The 16,987-nt window shown below is 36.2% G+C and overlaps 1 protein-coding gene across 5 annotated transcripts in view; it reads left to right on the top strand.

The window, feature by feature from the left end:
- The window catches only part of DGKB (diacylglycerol kinase beta), a 700,672-nt gene that overhangs the window by 655,675 nt on the left and 28,010 nt on the right, over positions 1–16,987 (top strand). For all 5 annotated transcript variants that reach the window (XM_087426742.1, XM_087426849.1, XM_087426797.1 and 2 more), the window contains 2 exons: positions 14,214–14,334; positions 15,275–15,335. In XM_087426742.1, the coding sequence (XP_087282868.1) occupies positions 14,214–14,334; positions 15,275–15,335 (182 nt within the window). The remainder of the gene's footprint in view (positions 1–14,213; positions 14,335–15,274; positions 15,336–16,987) is intronic.

Genomic DNA, 16,987 nt, shown 5'->3' with positions numbered 1-16,987 from the left:
TGAAGACTGGACATTCTTCCAATGGTTGCCACAATATACCTCATGAAAACAGAAATGAAACTTTATGAAGCACTTTGATCTCATTTATCCCATCTGAATAAACTTCTTCACATTTCCTACAGCTTCATGATATTTTCCAGGGCCCCAGTGTATATGATTATACAGGATACAGTCTGTAAAAATTTAAGGAGGAGCCATTCACTTGACTAGGATGTGAATGGTGAGCCTAGATTTATATAGTATACAACCTGGACAACTGCATACACTGAACTACAGGTTTAGTGACCTCTAGGATCAGAAGCTTCTCTTTTTGTTATTGTATCCTAGCTGGCTAACTCCTATTTAAATGCTTTAATGCTAAATATTCTGGTTTATACGTAAGAACCTTCTCTGAACATGGGTGAATCATTGCTGCTTTTGAAATTTATTCATTATTGGAATAGAGGAGTATAAGAATGAGGCAAAATAAAAATATATATCCATCTCTAAGTGCTATTGTTGATTTTGTAGTTTATTATTTGCTTCTCATTTCAATTTATTGTTGACTAATCCAGTTATCATCATAAGGGAAAATCCTGTGATTGTTTTTGTGTATGTCCTTTAACGTGAGTGCAAAAAAACTTTAGAGTATAGAAAGGATAAAAATTTGACTTTTTTTTTTTTTTTTTGTATACTGTTCTTTTTGATAATTCCCCCCAAGCAGAGATTATTCGCACATCTGTTGATTTTTTTCACGTTGCACACATTTGCACCTTTTTTTTTAACGTTGACTAAATCACTTAATTGTAGAGGAGCATTCATTTTAATGTAAATCTTACAGTATTACATGAGTGAATGTATGAAAATAGCTTGGAACAGTTTAAATTGGGCAGAATTCTGCTTCGATCATAATGTGCCTCTTCAGCATTAAAATAAACTTGCAACATATGCTGAAAAACATGTGTAATAAGTAAGTGCCTCTTGCATGGTGACTTATCTGGAAAAAAGAAATCATTTAATAGAATTCAAAATTCATCATATACTCCTGACAACTAACAATGTGACGTGATTAGCATTTTACAATGACAAATAAGTACCTGGATATTTCTGATTTAAAGAAAGAATTTTTAATTTTAAAAATGTTATCAAATTGTAATCATTTGGGGGAATATTTGAAAACAAAACATTTAGTAGACAGTTATGTAGCACTTTATTATATTGTTACAGACTCACTCCTAACTTATTTATGCTATTTAAAAGATATCCGAAGAATATGGCAAATTGATAAAATCTGTAGAGCGGTCAGTAAAAATAATGAAGTTATCAATATTCTTCAATCATGATGAGGATTGAGAAGAATTAGCAATGACAAAGGAGTTTCCAACCAACAGAATGGCAAGATAACAACAGCTTTTGCCTTTGAAAATTACCTTGATAAGATATTATTAATTAATGACAATTATCCAAAGATTCTTTCCATCAATTTCTTTGAGATGTGGGGAGGAATTATGATATCTTGAGAAGAACCCTAGACACTTGCTGTATAACTGTGAGCAAATAATTTATCTTCTCTGACTTTTTTTCCGCATCTGTAAAGTTTTATCAGTAAGGAATCCTTTTGGTGGCAAGTTAAAAAAAAAAATCCACCTAACAATGCTTTAAGCATAGTTCTTAAGTACTCTGAGTATATTAAATCATGAAAAAATGTGGGAAACTAAACAGAGCCAGATACATATAAGAAATAACTACTACATAAAAGATAATCTATCAATGTTTACCTTTAATCAAAAGGAATGCATTTGTCACTTTAAGAAATTTTCTCTGAAATCGTGAGCCATTTTTTCCCCCAGCTAGCACTCATTGTAAAACAAATTCAAAGGTGAGTCTATCTTTCTTTTGGAGACACTTATAGAAGACTAGCAGGAAAGTTGCAAGTGTACTTAATACAGTACATTATTACTAATTCAACATATATTTATTGATTGTCTTCTCTGTGCCAGTTTGTACATTTGGGAATCTAAAAAAGACAAAACAACAACAAACTCCAAAGCAGCACAATATATGATTCCCACCCTTAAAGATTTTAAGTTCATTTAGAAATAACGTCCATATCTACAGATATGACAGTTCGTATCTACGGATCTACAGTCCTCTCTGTGGAGTTTCAGAGAGCTCGGGTGAATGCCTCAGAGCCCACAATATCAGCATATCCTAGACCAAACTCACCATGTTCTCTACCTCCTCACTGGCTTTCCCCCAGCTTTCCATATGTTGCTTGGTTGTATTACCATCAACTTGCCTCACAAGCCTGCACCTGGGCATGGTTGTGCCTTCTAAAACGCCCCAGCTCCCAGTTCATGGTACTGTTGGTTCTGCCTCCTAAACAACTTTCCCTTCCATGCACATGGTCGCAGCCTTACTTTAACTCCTTGTCATCCCTCACCAGGATTATTTCAGTGCGATCCTAATTGATCACCCTGCTTCTTACCTCATTTCCTCACAATCCATCTTCCAGACGACTCCCTCAATGTTCTTTATAAATTGCAATCTAATCACTTCTCTACTTAGCTTAGAAATCTTAACTGGCTCCCAGTCAACTACGGGGAAAATCCAAGCTTCCAAGCCAGGTTTATAAGGCCCTCAGGACTGAGTCCTCATTACCTCATTTCTCACAACTCTTCCCCTTGCTATTTATACTCCAGGAAAATGAAGATTTTTATAATTCACTGAACATACCATGTGATCTTATGTCATTGTATTTTCATACCCTTTTCTCATCCTGGAAAAGCTGCAATTAACCCAGCATCAGAAAACTAAAATTTACTGTCAATATCATCAGTTCCAGAAAGACTTTCCCTAAATTCCTCCCATCCCAACTCTCCCCACCCCCAACTGCCATCCATAGAATTAAACACTCTCCATTTTTGTCAATGTATACTTTAAACATCTGGCTATTGTAGCACTGATTAGACTATAGTACCTATTTTTTTACACGTCAGTTCTCTTAAGGATACTAATCTCTTTGAGATTAGGAACTGTAACTTCATTCACATCCATCTCAGTCACCTTCCACACTACCTGGCATATATTGATCTACTGAGTAACTATTTGGTGTTCAATGTAACTTTGTTGTATGAAATAAATGGATAAAGGAACAAGTGAATGTTAGGTAGTACTTTAAAACAATATGTATAACAAAATAAACATGGAGATCAAATGTAAGCCAGGAAAATAAAAATTCTTGCCCAAATCTCTAATCAAGATGAAACAAAAGGAGATAATCAGAAATTCATAATAGCTACGTAAATATGGGCGCTACTTTTGTGAGTAGTGTCGGGGGGGGCAATCAGCATTGGACTAAAATGTTGATAATGATCATGCTGAATGGTAAGGCGCTCTCATATAGTCCATTAGACAATGAGATGGTCAAAGTGAAAAGTGATATTTGTCATTTTTAACTGCTAGGTCTTGCACTCCAGGGGCCACACTCTGTGAATCTTTAATTCTGTGATTGCTCCGTCGCAGTGTAGGTTGAGCGCCAAAAGGGTCATAAAGATATTGTGTTTTTATAACATTTAGCAGTGGGTTGGTGACATAAGAGAAAGCATTACAGGAGAGGTGTTGTTAAACTGAGCCTTAAAAGACTAACAGAATTTAAGTAGGAGAGGAGGGAAAAGTTTTCCATATTGTTGGGGAGCAGAGTAGTGGCAATCGGTCCTATTTAGGGAACACAAAATAGTTCGGACAAGGTATGAAAATTTGCATAGAGGAATTAAGTCAAGATTATGGATCTTGCTCTTTAAGGAATACAAATCAATTAAACGTGTCAGTGAAGGAGAATGACACCACCAAAGTATCTTGAGGACAGTGAAACTTCGAGTGGTAAGAACCAGAAGTCACATCACTCAGGTGTCATTCAGTTGCAAGTGAGAGAAAACCACTTGCTAAACTGGCTAAACAAGACTAGACCATTTTTATTTTAAATGTTTAAATTTAAAATGATTTTAAAAGATATAAAGTGGATATATTTGCTTATGTAACTGAAAAATCCATGACAAGGTTTGGGAATGGCTGAATCAAAGTGCTCAAACAATTTACTAACCAGAATGGCTCCTCCCATGCAGTGGCAAGTTGCCCTCCAGGAGCTCCAGATTTATGCCCAGTTCTGAACGTACAGTGAAATGTGAACTTCTCCTTCCTGATGATTGTGTTAAGGGTCTGTGTTTATGTCTGGCTCACCATTATATATTCAGCACCTAGCTAGCAACTGATCCATATGATTTTAATATTTTTCTTTGATTTTTTATTTTGATTTGTTGTGACATTTTTGTTTTTGTTATTCCTGAGATTCCTGAGATTATAATGAGCACATGATAAATAACAAATATCTTATTTTGTAATATTGCAATCCACAGATATAAGATATTGTATATTTTGTCATCACCTGCATTTTTATTCCAGAAATCATAAAGAATAACATAGTAAAATAATTGTATGTTTAATAGCCTAATAAAGAGCTTCATTACAGTGGGCTGCCACCAGCCTGGTGATGATACAGCTTTGTTCTACTTCCCAATTCAATCCCAGTGAACTTTTGGTTCTACTGTGCCTTGCACCTGGAACACCTGGGCATCATCTCCTCATCCCCATTCCTTGTGGAAATAAGACCAGTCTGGGTCTTATTTCTGCTTCTAGGTTCACGCTGAGCCCAATCTTGTCCCAAAAAGCCTGCAGAGTGCTGACTTAGCTTCTCTATCCTCCTTCGATTCCATGGTGGAAATGCTCTTTCCCCCGTACGGAAACTGGCGTTCAGAGGACTGACATAAATGCTGTAATAAAGTCTTGGATCTCTGACTCCAGAGATTCATGTCTTCTGCCAGCCTCTTCAAACCCACGGAAGGCTAACATGGTAGCTTTCAAGAAAGGTAAAATCACAGGTGCTTCACTTCTTCACAACAATGCACATTTCCCTGCTGAAATCTCCTCTTCTTACCTAGGTTCTCCCTAAACACCAGCTTTCTGGTTGTTTCTTACTACTCTTATTCCCTGGCTTTAAAAATTCCTTTTTATTGGTGATCCATGCAGAACAGGATCTTTTTACTTGCAACGTAAATTAACATTCCTTTATGAGTCTGTTTAGTCCCAAATGCTGGTTTCAATCCTTTATTGTAGAAAAAAGAAAGAACTGAATAGATTGAGAGTACAGCTCTGAGAATCTACTGAATAATTCAATTCTTTGACCCTATCCCCACACACTTTGAGCCCAAAGTTATGAATTTAGTCCAAATGAGTTCCAAAATGAGTTCCTAGACTCATTTTCCTTGGGCGCATTGTTTTATTTCACACCTGGCGACCTTTGTTGGGTGGCCTCCATCAGACAGAAGTTGTGATTCCATTTGTAGCATTCGCTCAGTAATACCTGCCATTCCACCGGATGGGTGCATACTTGGGAACGTGTCAAACAGAAACCACTAGTAGGTATTCCTTGAAATGTGCCTTTCAGCTGTACAACTGCTATTTGAGAAACAGACCTTCCTAATAATATTTTTCCAATGAAATGGATACTCATTCTGCATTTTTACCTGACTAAGAAAAAAATATTAATGGGAAGTTTCTGCACAGGAGCATTAAACTATCTGGTAAAAGTGGAGATCAGTCCAAACACATTAAAATTCTATTTTCCTTTACAAGTGTTTGCTGCAGATGACCCCCAGTGATCTTAAATATATTTCTGTATCTGTAACTGAATAGAGGTTTTCCGTACAGCATGTTCTAATGGCACTCTGGCCTTTAGCCAACAAGGCACTGAATAAGGCTATTTTTAAAATACAGAAACTGGGAACAGCTGCAGCAATCAAATTTGATAAAAACAGAGAGGAACTTTGCTTTTTTTTACGGTTTGTCCAAGTTTAGACTTCTTTCATAGAACTGCTTTTGTTCTGTTGTAGGAAAGGCTACAAGACCAATACAGTGAAGCCCTTTTAAACAAATAACTTTTAAAAGAATATGACTAAATAGAACAATTTTTCTTTGTACCAAGAGTGTCAATGCAATAGTACTTTAAACTCTTAAAAAAAAAAAAAAAGAGGGTATATCTTATAAGAAGAGGTAGGAGAAGAACGAGTTATATTAGTAAAATTTGTTCTATAAAAGAGGTTTTGGCTTCCCCCACCCCCAAAGCAACTCCTTGAAAGGGGAGGTGAAGTCCGTAGTTTCTCAGTGTTGGAAATCTGAAAGTTTGCATTTGAACTTCTCTTCTGTTCTCAAGTGTTGTTAGGGGTGAAGGTATTCTGAATGTTCCGTCTCTACTTTCACATTACTATTAGTCCTGAATGTTGCTGTATTTTCTAAAAGCTGGATTAATATCAGTGCAGTTCTTTTATAAAGATAAAATGACATGCTTTTTAAAATGTAAAGGAAAACTTTTTCACAGAGACCTTTTGTACTTATCTGAATCCCTCAACATGTCTGTATACAAGGGCTTATTCTTTATTTTTTTTAAATTCAAGCTCTTTGGAAACTTGTCAGTACATGATTAATAAGCACCGTGAGGTGAAGATACTGAAAACCTCCTGTACCGTAGCAGGTTGCAGGGTTTGTCTTCTGAATGATTTCATGTGTGGAATGGATTTCTCCGCTAACTTCGTAATTGACATGGTAAAGGATATTGTATTTCTTATAAGTATTTACAAATGAGATTAATTGAAAAATCCCATCCAAATAAAACTACTTATGTCAACATTAATTCAATTTAGTAATCCAAGATGTAATATAATTCTTTTTCTGTAGCCATATGTCATCAAATAGAATTAGCATACTGCATAAGAAAGCAAAAGAGGGAGAATATGCACAAAACAAAAGAATGAAGGTGTATATTAAGCTATACTTATATTAAGCTATACTAACTTGTTAACAGGTAGCCTATTGGATATGTTGATCCATCTGTCTACAATCTATTACAAGCTTAAAAAATGAAAAACCAAACTAAGCAGAGTCTTCTCTGACTCAAATAATTTTTTCCTTGATGAGTCAAGAAGCGCTCATCTTTAAATGGTGAGGTGATAATGATATTGAGTGTGTTGTTAGTGCTCAAGTTACTAATGGTTCCTGTCTCAGTTGTGTTCTCATGTCCTTTACTCGGTTGAGAGTGGGGTCCTCCATCCTGCTTAACAGCAGAACTCCTTATATACACACACTGCTCTAAACAGACACTGTGGCATTCCTGTTGTGCAGACCCTTGAACTCAGCAGGTTTTCAAGAGTTCTCTGGTGGGACATCAGATTTCAGGATAGCATCCTATATTTTACCAATATCCAAAAGTTCCAAATGAAAGTTGCTGGGATTTAATTCTATTTGGTAATGTAGCCTCTTTTCTGAAGACGAACTGCCAGGAGAGGGAGATTTACTTCTCACCAGCAGTGCTTCTATGCAAGTGGCCCAAGAACGCACAATAACCCCAATATAATAGAGTCTCTCAGTCTGTTGCTAGGAGTACAATATTTATATGTAACCAGAAGTAATTGGATATCAACACCAGCTCTGTTATACAGGGAACTTTTTAGTGTAAATCACTATTCCTCATCATTATGTTTCGTCCTTATTAATTTTCAGCATTAAGTTTATACGTGAGTTCAAAGGCATTACTGTGTTTTTAAAAATTTATTGTTTTTCATATTTCATTGAAAGTAAAATAAGGAGAAAGTAGAAACATGCTGTTATATATTTCAAGAAAATAACTGATTTTCATAGTGCTTCTGGAAATTGAATGTAAAGTCTACATAGTCATATGTAAAGTAATATTGGCACTGCCCCCTAATAAATCAGATTTTAATTTGGGTGTTTTTTTCTTTTTTAATTGTTGGAACTGCTTACTTAGGAGAATGGAGGTTGGTGATCTCCTTGGTGACTTCACCCCCTTAGCAGGCATCAGAGTTAGGGCGTTGGATACCCCTCCAGAAGCTATTCGGAATCTGCTGACATCAGTCTTCATTCATGAGCACTTGCTTTGTTTAGTGATGGCACTAATATGAGGAGACACGTGAAGTAGCTTGGTTTACGGAAGAGGGCAGGGGAGGCCTGGTGCTGTGAAAACATCCCCCTATACACTAACGGCTCATTCACACAGAAAACAAGTGACAGCCTTCAGTCCCTCCACAAAGCTTAACGAGAACAAACTGACTTAGGGACCCAGAAGCAGCGGTGTTCAGATTCACTGCTAGCTTGTGCTCATAAACTCGGCTTACTTTTACTGGGAATACACACGGCCAGTTGCAGCTCTGGATTGCTGCAGGAAGTCTTGAAGCTGGTTCTCCATGGGCCTTGTGGATGAAATGCCTATGATTTCTTGGGTGTGTGTCCCCGGGTGAAGATCACTTTTCAAGTACACCATAGCAAAATGATTTGCAGGCCCTGAACTGCTTTGGTCATGATAGGCAAGTTGTTGACAATAAGCCACACTGTGATTTCTGGTCTTTGCTTTTTTTTGGATCCATTTTAGGGAAGTTCAGAATTTTAGAATGAAAATACATAAAGTTATAGTCAGCTCTGGCTGGCTGGTTGTTTTCAAAAGCCATATGGCTTTAAAAGAGATGATCAAATCCATTCTTTACAAGTCATTTTTAAACTCAGGCATGTGACTCCTCTCTCTCTCTCTTTCTCTCTCTGTCTCTCTTTCTCTGTGTCTCTCTCGCTCTCTCTATATTTCTGTATATGTACCTTAACCCCTTATTTTTCAGATTTCAACAGGGAATGGGATATTTCACACTGCTAGATTTTCCAAATAACTGTAGTTAATGCATTTATGTACCAGACTCTAATCTTTTTAGTTTTTACATTTTAACCATTTTGGATGGAAATCATTCCAAAAAGTATTTTTCATTTGTTAGCCTTCTTACAGAGATTCTTCAGAGTATAATTCACATATGACCTGGAATAATCATGATGAATGAGAGTTTTGTACTGTGTTTTCATTTGGTGATGTCATCTGAAACAATTAGTGGTAGGATTATTAGCAGTACCACTTTAAGGTGTTATAAATATTTCTTTGTAATATTTTTTTCTCTTCCATCACTGACAACATTTAATCAGTTAGTTCTTACTGTTGTCAGTATGTACAGTAACATGGAATTTGGAGTTAGGCATACCTAATTGGAAAACCAGATTTTCAACTATATGTGAAGACTTGGACAAGTAACATAGTTTCCTCATGAATAAAGAGAGGAGAATAACCAGCCTCAGAGGATTGTTGGGAGTCTTAAAAGGAAAAATGCATGTAAATCCCTTAGCAGAGAGCCTGCCCGTAGTAGGCACACAGTATGTATATTAACCCTGCCCCTTTCATTGATAGACCTATAATTGTATAGTATGCCTTAATGTTTATGTACTTGTACTGGGAAACACAGAGTCCATATTAATAAATTTTTGCTTCATTTCTCTGCACTCACCCCCTTTTCTAATTTGCATGGAGGTCAGGGAAAATAGCTTTTTGTGCTTGTGAGAAGTCCATCTAAATTAAGAATCAATGGGCAATAGATAGACATTTTAAGGAAGAATCCTTGCAGCATTCACTTTGGTGGAGGAATTTCATCTATACCTTGGCTTTTTAAATGTTTCTTCTGGATCCCCAGGCATGTTTCAAATAGTTGCTACATAAATGGAGAGTGACTGGAAGGCATATATACAATCTACCCACACTCAGAAAGTGCAACTCCATAGCTAGCCTGGTCTCACCCTGGCCAAATAAGGACTTAATAGGTGGTGATATAATTAGCTATTTATGGTGATTACAAAATGTCCCTGCTGAGTCTATGAGGGTACCCCATGACATGGCCTCCCACAGTGTTGCAGCACTGTGCACGAAGGACTGGACACCGTGCACGAAGGACTCTCACCTGCCCTGCCTCCACCCCTGTTCTCCTCCCTTCAGTACACACTATATTCTACGAAATGCCGAAATGCTACAACCCACATTCAGTCTGTGTTTGCAATGCATCCTCTTCTGTTCCTTCACATATGGCAGTCTGAGACAATTACATAATGAGACATATTATCAGGGCATAACTGTCAAAAATGAAGTGACGAAGCTATGAATAAATATTACCTACTTATTAGCTGTGCTGCTCCTGTGTTCTCAAATCTATACTGTGCCCCTGACTTTCAGATTTCACATTCATATCTGATTACCTGTGTTACAAAATAATGCAGCACTAACAATGTTCAGGAAAAGATTTACAAAGTCAAAGGCGAATTAAACTCTAAAATAGGGTTTCTTAACCATTTTTGTGCTATAGTCTGCTTTGCCAGTCTGGTGTTTTAAAGTTCATAAAATAAAATATATAGGCTAACAAAGGAAACCAATTATATTGAAATATTGTTAAAATTTTAATTTAGTAATATGTTCTTCTTTACTAATAAGTTAACGTTAAAAATATAGCAGAGGGTCAATAATTATTAAGATTTCTAAGTAATAATTAGTGTAAATAACATTTTGAAATATTGTGACAACTATAATGTGATATGGAAATAGAATAACTATCAGTGACAAAGTCACAGGTATTTCTATGACAACTATGGTTTCTTGCCTAAATTTATAATTGAAATAAATGTTTAATTTCAATTATGTAGTAGTAAAAATAAAGTTATATTTTTCCCTATTCAGAGGTACTGACCTTGTTTTAAGAATCTTACTCTAATATGACCCAATTTTGGTTATTTCATTAAATTTCTTCCCTCTGAGCTTGTCTTCTAGACTTTCTATTTTAAATATGAAAATACCAAATTTGGCAGATTCTCTTGCCTGTTACTCCCATGGAACCATTTGGAAAGACATGTTAGCTCTTTCAGAAACATACTATTTTTCCCCTTCAAAAGTATATCTCATAACATTAAATTGAACAAAAACAGTATCTTCCTCAGGATAGACACACGTTTCCCAATATCAGTATGTCAGGATTTCTCAGTACTTGGCAGGTGACTTTCACAGGTGGAGCTGAATCTCACCTGGATCTCTTGGTCTGGTTGCAACTTCTGCCTTCCTATCTATGACTGCTTCTCTTTCTCACACTCGAGAAAGCCAACCAGCATACAGTGACTGAGCATAATGTTGACCGTTAAGCGTTGAAGTTTCTTTTGTAATAAAGTTATTTGAAAACTTTGGTATTTCATGATTAATAACAAGTTGATTATGAGAAACCTCACAGTACACCAGCGTGGTGAGACTTCGTGGTTGAGAGCAGCTGTTCTATGCACAGACATATACACTGCGGAATGAGTGCTTGGATGTTATGTCTTTCAGGCCACTGTGATTCCATTTAGCATTGATAGTGACAGAACTAAAGGGAAAACCTCAGTGGCCTGAAAGAGTTAATGTTTCTCTTAAGCAGAGGTTGGCACTTTTTCTCTAAAGGTCCAGACAGTAAATATTTTAGGCTTTATGGACCATATGGTCTCTGTCACAACTACTGTACTGTGCCATTGTAGTGTGAAAGCAGACATCGACAAAACTAAATGAATGAGTATGGCTGTGTTCCACTAAAAACTAATTTATCGACACTGAAATTTGAATTTCATATAATCTTCAGATGTCACGATATATTATTCTTCTAAAAAATTTTTCCACTTTGTAAACGTGTAAAAACCATTCTTAAGTTGCAAGCCATACAAACCAGGCAGTGGGCTGGATTCAGTCCATGGCCTGTAGTTTGCTACTCCTAGTAAGAAATCAGTAGACCAGTAGCAAACCAACTAAGTAGATGAGTCTGGTTGGTTATGACATCCCAAGGGGACCTACATTTAAAATGAATTTTAGCTGGAATGTGAAGTGAGGAAGTCTTTGATGTTTTTACAAGATACTGCATATAGAAACAAAATTCAAAATTGTAGACATAAAAGCTATCTTTGTCTGAGGTCAAAGACAATATGTGAGAGGCATCAGTTGTATACAGACATTGCAAACTGTGCTGTATCAAAAAATGTAGATGTGTTAGGGGAGTAAATTTGTGCAGCACAACTTTAGAGTTTCTTTTCCTTTTTTTTTCTGGGCATCTAGTTAGAAGGAATATGGTGTTTGTTTACCTTTATCAGTTAGTAAATATTCCACAATTTCTATACACTTCTTTGTGTTAGGACGAACATGCAAGTTTGAAAGCCTAGGTCTTCTAAATCCGTAAGAAATCTCTTCATTACTGATTATTTATGGCAGAATTGATTTTCATTTTTGCAGGGAGAAAAAGACAAATTAAAAGAAAGAAAAAAATCAAAAGGAGGGTGGTAGACAGTAGCAATATGGTGTGGGTGTAGACAATCCCTGTGATTTGTGGAAAAGTTAGGGCTCACAGATTAACTCTATCGTGAGAAAGTGTTTGATTTCTTGTAGAATACTTCCCATCAACCAGATCATTACAAAAATTAGCATAAAATTTCACCTATTTAGGAATCAGGCAGTGCGAAATATATAATACTAAATATGAACTTCAATCTTGTGGTTGTTGTTGTTGTTTTATAAATATCACCAGACACACATCTGGGGTTTTAGTGCTTGCCACAATGTAGTTTTCTGGTTGACATATATCTAAGAAATGCGTATATTAACACCCAGGCTATAGAGCCAAGCACATTTTAGTGCCGGCTACAGCTGAAAGAATATGTTTCCATTCCTTGTCCATCTGTTCTTGGCAACATAAATTTAAACTAGAAACACAGAGTAAGTTTCATGAGAAATATGTCTACATAGGGTTTAGAACAGCAAGGTGAATGCTCTAAGTTATTATGACTTGTTAACATTTGATTTTGTAGCTAGAAGATTGTGTTTACTTGGAGAAATCTCATAGCTGCAGCTATAGCTTAAAGTTTAAAAAATAAGAGTTTTTTTAAATCATTTCACTTAAAATACGGTGGCTTGGTCACACTGTCTGTTTTAAGGGCTTATATTAAATTTGCCAATGATCATGAGCCTAACAAACTTTGAAATTTCAAAATATGATTTGCCACACACTTGAACTACACTGAAAATGTACCACTTAACGTCTCTGAACTCCATGCTACAATAGATTCATTAGTGGGGAATGAGTGTTTTCCATGCAAAATAGAGTCCATACAAAACACATTTGCTTGTTTTTGTTCAAGCCCACCCTCAGCTATGACCAGCTGTTACCTGGTTATCTTGTATAATCATCATGCCCTCCCACTCTATGCCACAAACCCCAGCTTTTTCTCCTACGAAAACAATATCAAACTATCTGTTCACAAACACCTCCCTCCCTATGTAAGAAACTTTTCTATACATGTTTAAAGTCTCTTTTTTTGGTATGACTGATGTGTCAAATATAGCATAGCAGTTATGCATCAAAGTGCTTGGGTTCGGATTTTGGCTCTGTTACTTCTTCGATAAGTGAATATGAATAAATTAGTCAACTGCTCTAATTCTCAGCTTCTCTATCTGTAAATGGGAATAATCATGTGTATCTTAACTTGATTTAGAGGGGGAGCTAATAAAATGATACATAGAAAGTGATCAGTCCAGTGACAGGCACCTAGGAAACACTCAACAAGCAATATCTACACTGTTCGCCTCTTTCTACTGTCCACTGTTAAAAAATAGTGATTGCACTGTGCTAATTATCTAGTCTACTCCCAAATAATATTTTGGTAGCATATTCCTTATCATCAGAAAAACATCTCAAGAAATTAATATTGTTTCTTGAAATTCTGCACAAATTTACCTGACTGTGGACAAGTCACTCAATGATTTAGAGACTAAGTCTTCTTATCTTTAAAATGAGAAACTCCATAATCTCTAAGGTCTTTTGTTCAAGTAATTTAACAAAATCATGTTTGACAGCATATCCTCATACTGTATTTATAGTGTTGAAATGTGTATTTGCTGCCAAATGTCTGATGTGGGATGTATGAATGTTCCATATATACATGTGGAATAACATTAAGTTTGTTGATGTTAAAAACTACTGGTATATTTTTTGGCATTATTTGGCTCAGAATCCATTCTTCCCATTTATTTTAGAATAAGCTGACAGCAAATCTTTTTCCACAGCACCTCAAGGTTTAGTTAAACTGAGAGTTTCAAAAGTAGGCCATCTTTTCATTTCCTTCGGTGTCCAAGGCAGAGAAGCTTTCATTGTGAAGTAGCTTTTATTTTTCATCTCCACAATATCCAATGGCATTAAATTGTGGGCATATGCATATGCACTGTAACTTGCAATGCATCTGTTTTCTTTCAGATTTGAGTGATCAGCTGCTGGAGGTGGTTGGCTTGGAAGGAGCCATGGAGATGGGGCAAATATACACAGGACTGAAAAGTGCTGGACGACGGCTGGCTCAATGCTCCTCTGTGGTCATCAGGTATTTCTTTCTCTGTAACTGAGAAAGTGGTTTGACATGGCATGGCTACAAACTAATTAAAAGTATGCAGGACTCCAATAATGACATTTGTCTTATTTTTGCCTCATATGATCAATGATTGATACTGATATATTTTGAAATAATGAAAATTGGCAGATTTTACAAAATTTTAGTTAGCTATTACTTATCAGGTTCATTGGAATTTGATTCTCTTGTTGAGACCATGGATACAATTCTAACATACAAATATCATCCCCTTTAATCTGGTTCACACTCGGTTTAGTTTACTGAAGCATCAAAGCATCTACTGGGCAAATTACCCAATGAAAACATTGTTGAAGCATCATTATCTTAAATTCTTTCGCGAACTAAAGTGCACAATTATTTCTATAAAATTAAATAAAAAATTATTGTAAAGTAAGATTTTATATGTGGATTAAATTTAAACTTTTTTCAGGAAACATTTTTCCAAAATTTTACCTGTAGAAAAAAGGTCTATTTTGACCCTAAGGTGATACTATGGATTATAGCACAGATATAATTGATGTTATGTATATCAAAATATTGATACTGGAAATCTGAAACATCAAACACTTTTTCTCCAGGTTTGCAATGTGGGTTTGCGTGAAAGCAAGGAGGCTCTTTTAACCGTAGGAATTCTGATTGTGTCTTTAAACATAAACCCTACATTTTTCTTTTGGCATCGATAATTTTTGTTTATATCATCACATTTACCAGGAAGCTTTTAACATTCCTGTGCAAGGTACTTTTTAGGGTATTTATTAATAGTCAAGAGTTGAAGTCCCTTTCAAAAGAGATAAGTTTAGAGCCTAGCTATTACCATATTTGCACTCCTTGTTCTCATCACCTTATATCTTACACATAGTCTGTTATATACAGTGTTTCAGTGTAATACTTAAAATGAAATATTTTCCCCCAGGACGAGCAAGTCTCTGCCAATGCAGATCGATGGGGAACCGTGGATGCAGACGCCATGCACAGTGAGTACAGAGTAGTTGAAATGCTATGTCACTTTCACGTTTGCTTTCCAGATACCACACACTCCTATAAGTAACGAATCACACACTCCTATAACCAACTAATCACAATGTCTAAGCTTTGAATCTATCACCAAGTACCTTTTATTTTCTTACTTATGTGACAGACCCACCCGTTGCATTCAGGTTTTAGGCATTATATGTCCTTGGCAATGATTTAGCTTTTGAATGTTCATGTTAGCCTAAGTATAACCTTTAGACACCAGAGATCAATTATAAACTCTAGAACCTAAACTAAATTGATAAAGTTTCTCTTAACCTTTCTCATACTTATTTCAGAACACCTTATGAGAAAATTATTTATGGGACCTTCAAACATAAGTCTCCCTGAATTTATTACCCATCTATTCTTTTCCCTCCATTTGGGGATTTGAGGGCTTCGTTCCCTATAGACAACTCCCCCTATAGTTGTTTTCTCCATAATGAGATATTATTTAAGTCAAACATTTAGATCCAAAAAAATTTTAATTTCCATTTGTATGGTGAATATTTTAATCACATTTCAAAAATATTCTAAGTACTGCTCTTGGCACTGAGAGTAGAAACATGATCAATAATATAGAGCATAATCGATAATAGAACATGGAATAATAGAACAGGGAACAGAACATGAACAATAATATAATATTCTTCAAGGAACTTACATTCTGATAATAGGAGACTAAATAAATAAACAAAAAGAAATATAATAAATATAACTTCAGATTGCAAGAGTTATGGAAAAAATAAGGTGAAATGATGAAGAGGAACTGCGTAGAATGTAGTGGATGCTGCTTTAGAAGGATACTGTACTGGAAGGCCTCTTTGAAAGAAGAGTCAAAAGCTCAATGCATTAAAGAAACAGTAAGGAGGACGGTGTGACCCAAGCTTCTAGGGCTAGGGAGAGAGCAGTAAGAGGTAAAGTAGAAAAGATGGACAGGGGACAGATCACGTAGAAAAAATGATGGTAAAGTATCTGATTCTAACTGCAATAGGAAGCTATTGAAGGCTTTAAGCATCATCTGATTCACATGTTTAAAGTTTACTCGGCTGCTACGTGGAGAATGGGTTGTACTGAGCAGCGGCTGGGAGACAGGGTCTATCAGAGTAGTCTGGGCTTGGGCAAGGATAGTGGCGGGGAATGGATGGATTTGAGGTACGTTCTGGAGGTGAAACAGGAAGAATCTGGTAATGAGTTCTCTTGGGGTGGGGATGGGACACGAGGGAAAGAGATGAATCGAGGCCAGCTCGTCCCTGTGAATGATGGTACCGTTTACTGCCTAGTTCAGACTGGGAGGAAAATTGGTGTGAGGGTGACAGAGGAGGTCTTAATCTTAGATTAGTACAAGCATTGTGCTAAGTGCTTATGTTACCTGTGAGTATTTGTTAAATAGTCACACAAACTCTCAATAATGGATATCACCATTTTTCAGATAGAGAAAAACTGAGCCTTTGGGAGGGTAAATAATTTGCTCAAAGTCAGGTATGTAGCAGATATGAAACTCAAACCCAGGACTCCTTGATTAAAACCCATTCTCTTAAGCACTAGTTTAAACAGCTTTAGCTGCAGATTCCAAACAGCACAGGTTAGCATGTAAGAGGAAAGTTTTAATTTT

This window comes from Ceratotherium simum, chromosome 1 (assembly GCF_057802395.1).
Source record: "Ceratotherium simum simum isolate JZ-2026a chromosome 1, ASM5780239v1, whole genome shotgun sequence".
Lineage (NCBI taxonomy): Eukaryota > Metazoa > Chordata > Mammalia > Perissodactyla > Rhinocerotidae > Ceratotherium > Ceratotherium simum.
Note: the sequence above shows the minus strand (reverse complement) of the source record. Positions and strands in the feature narration are given on the sequence as shown.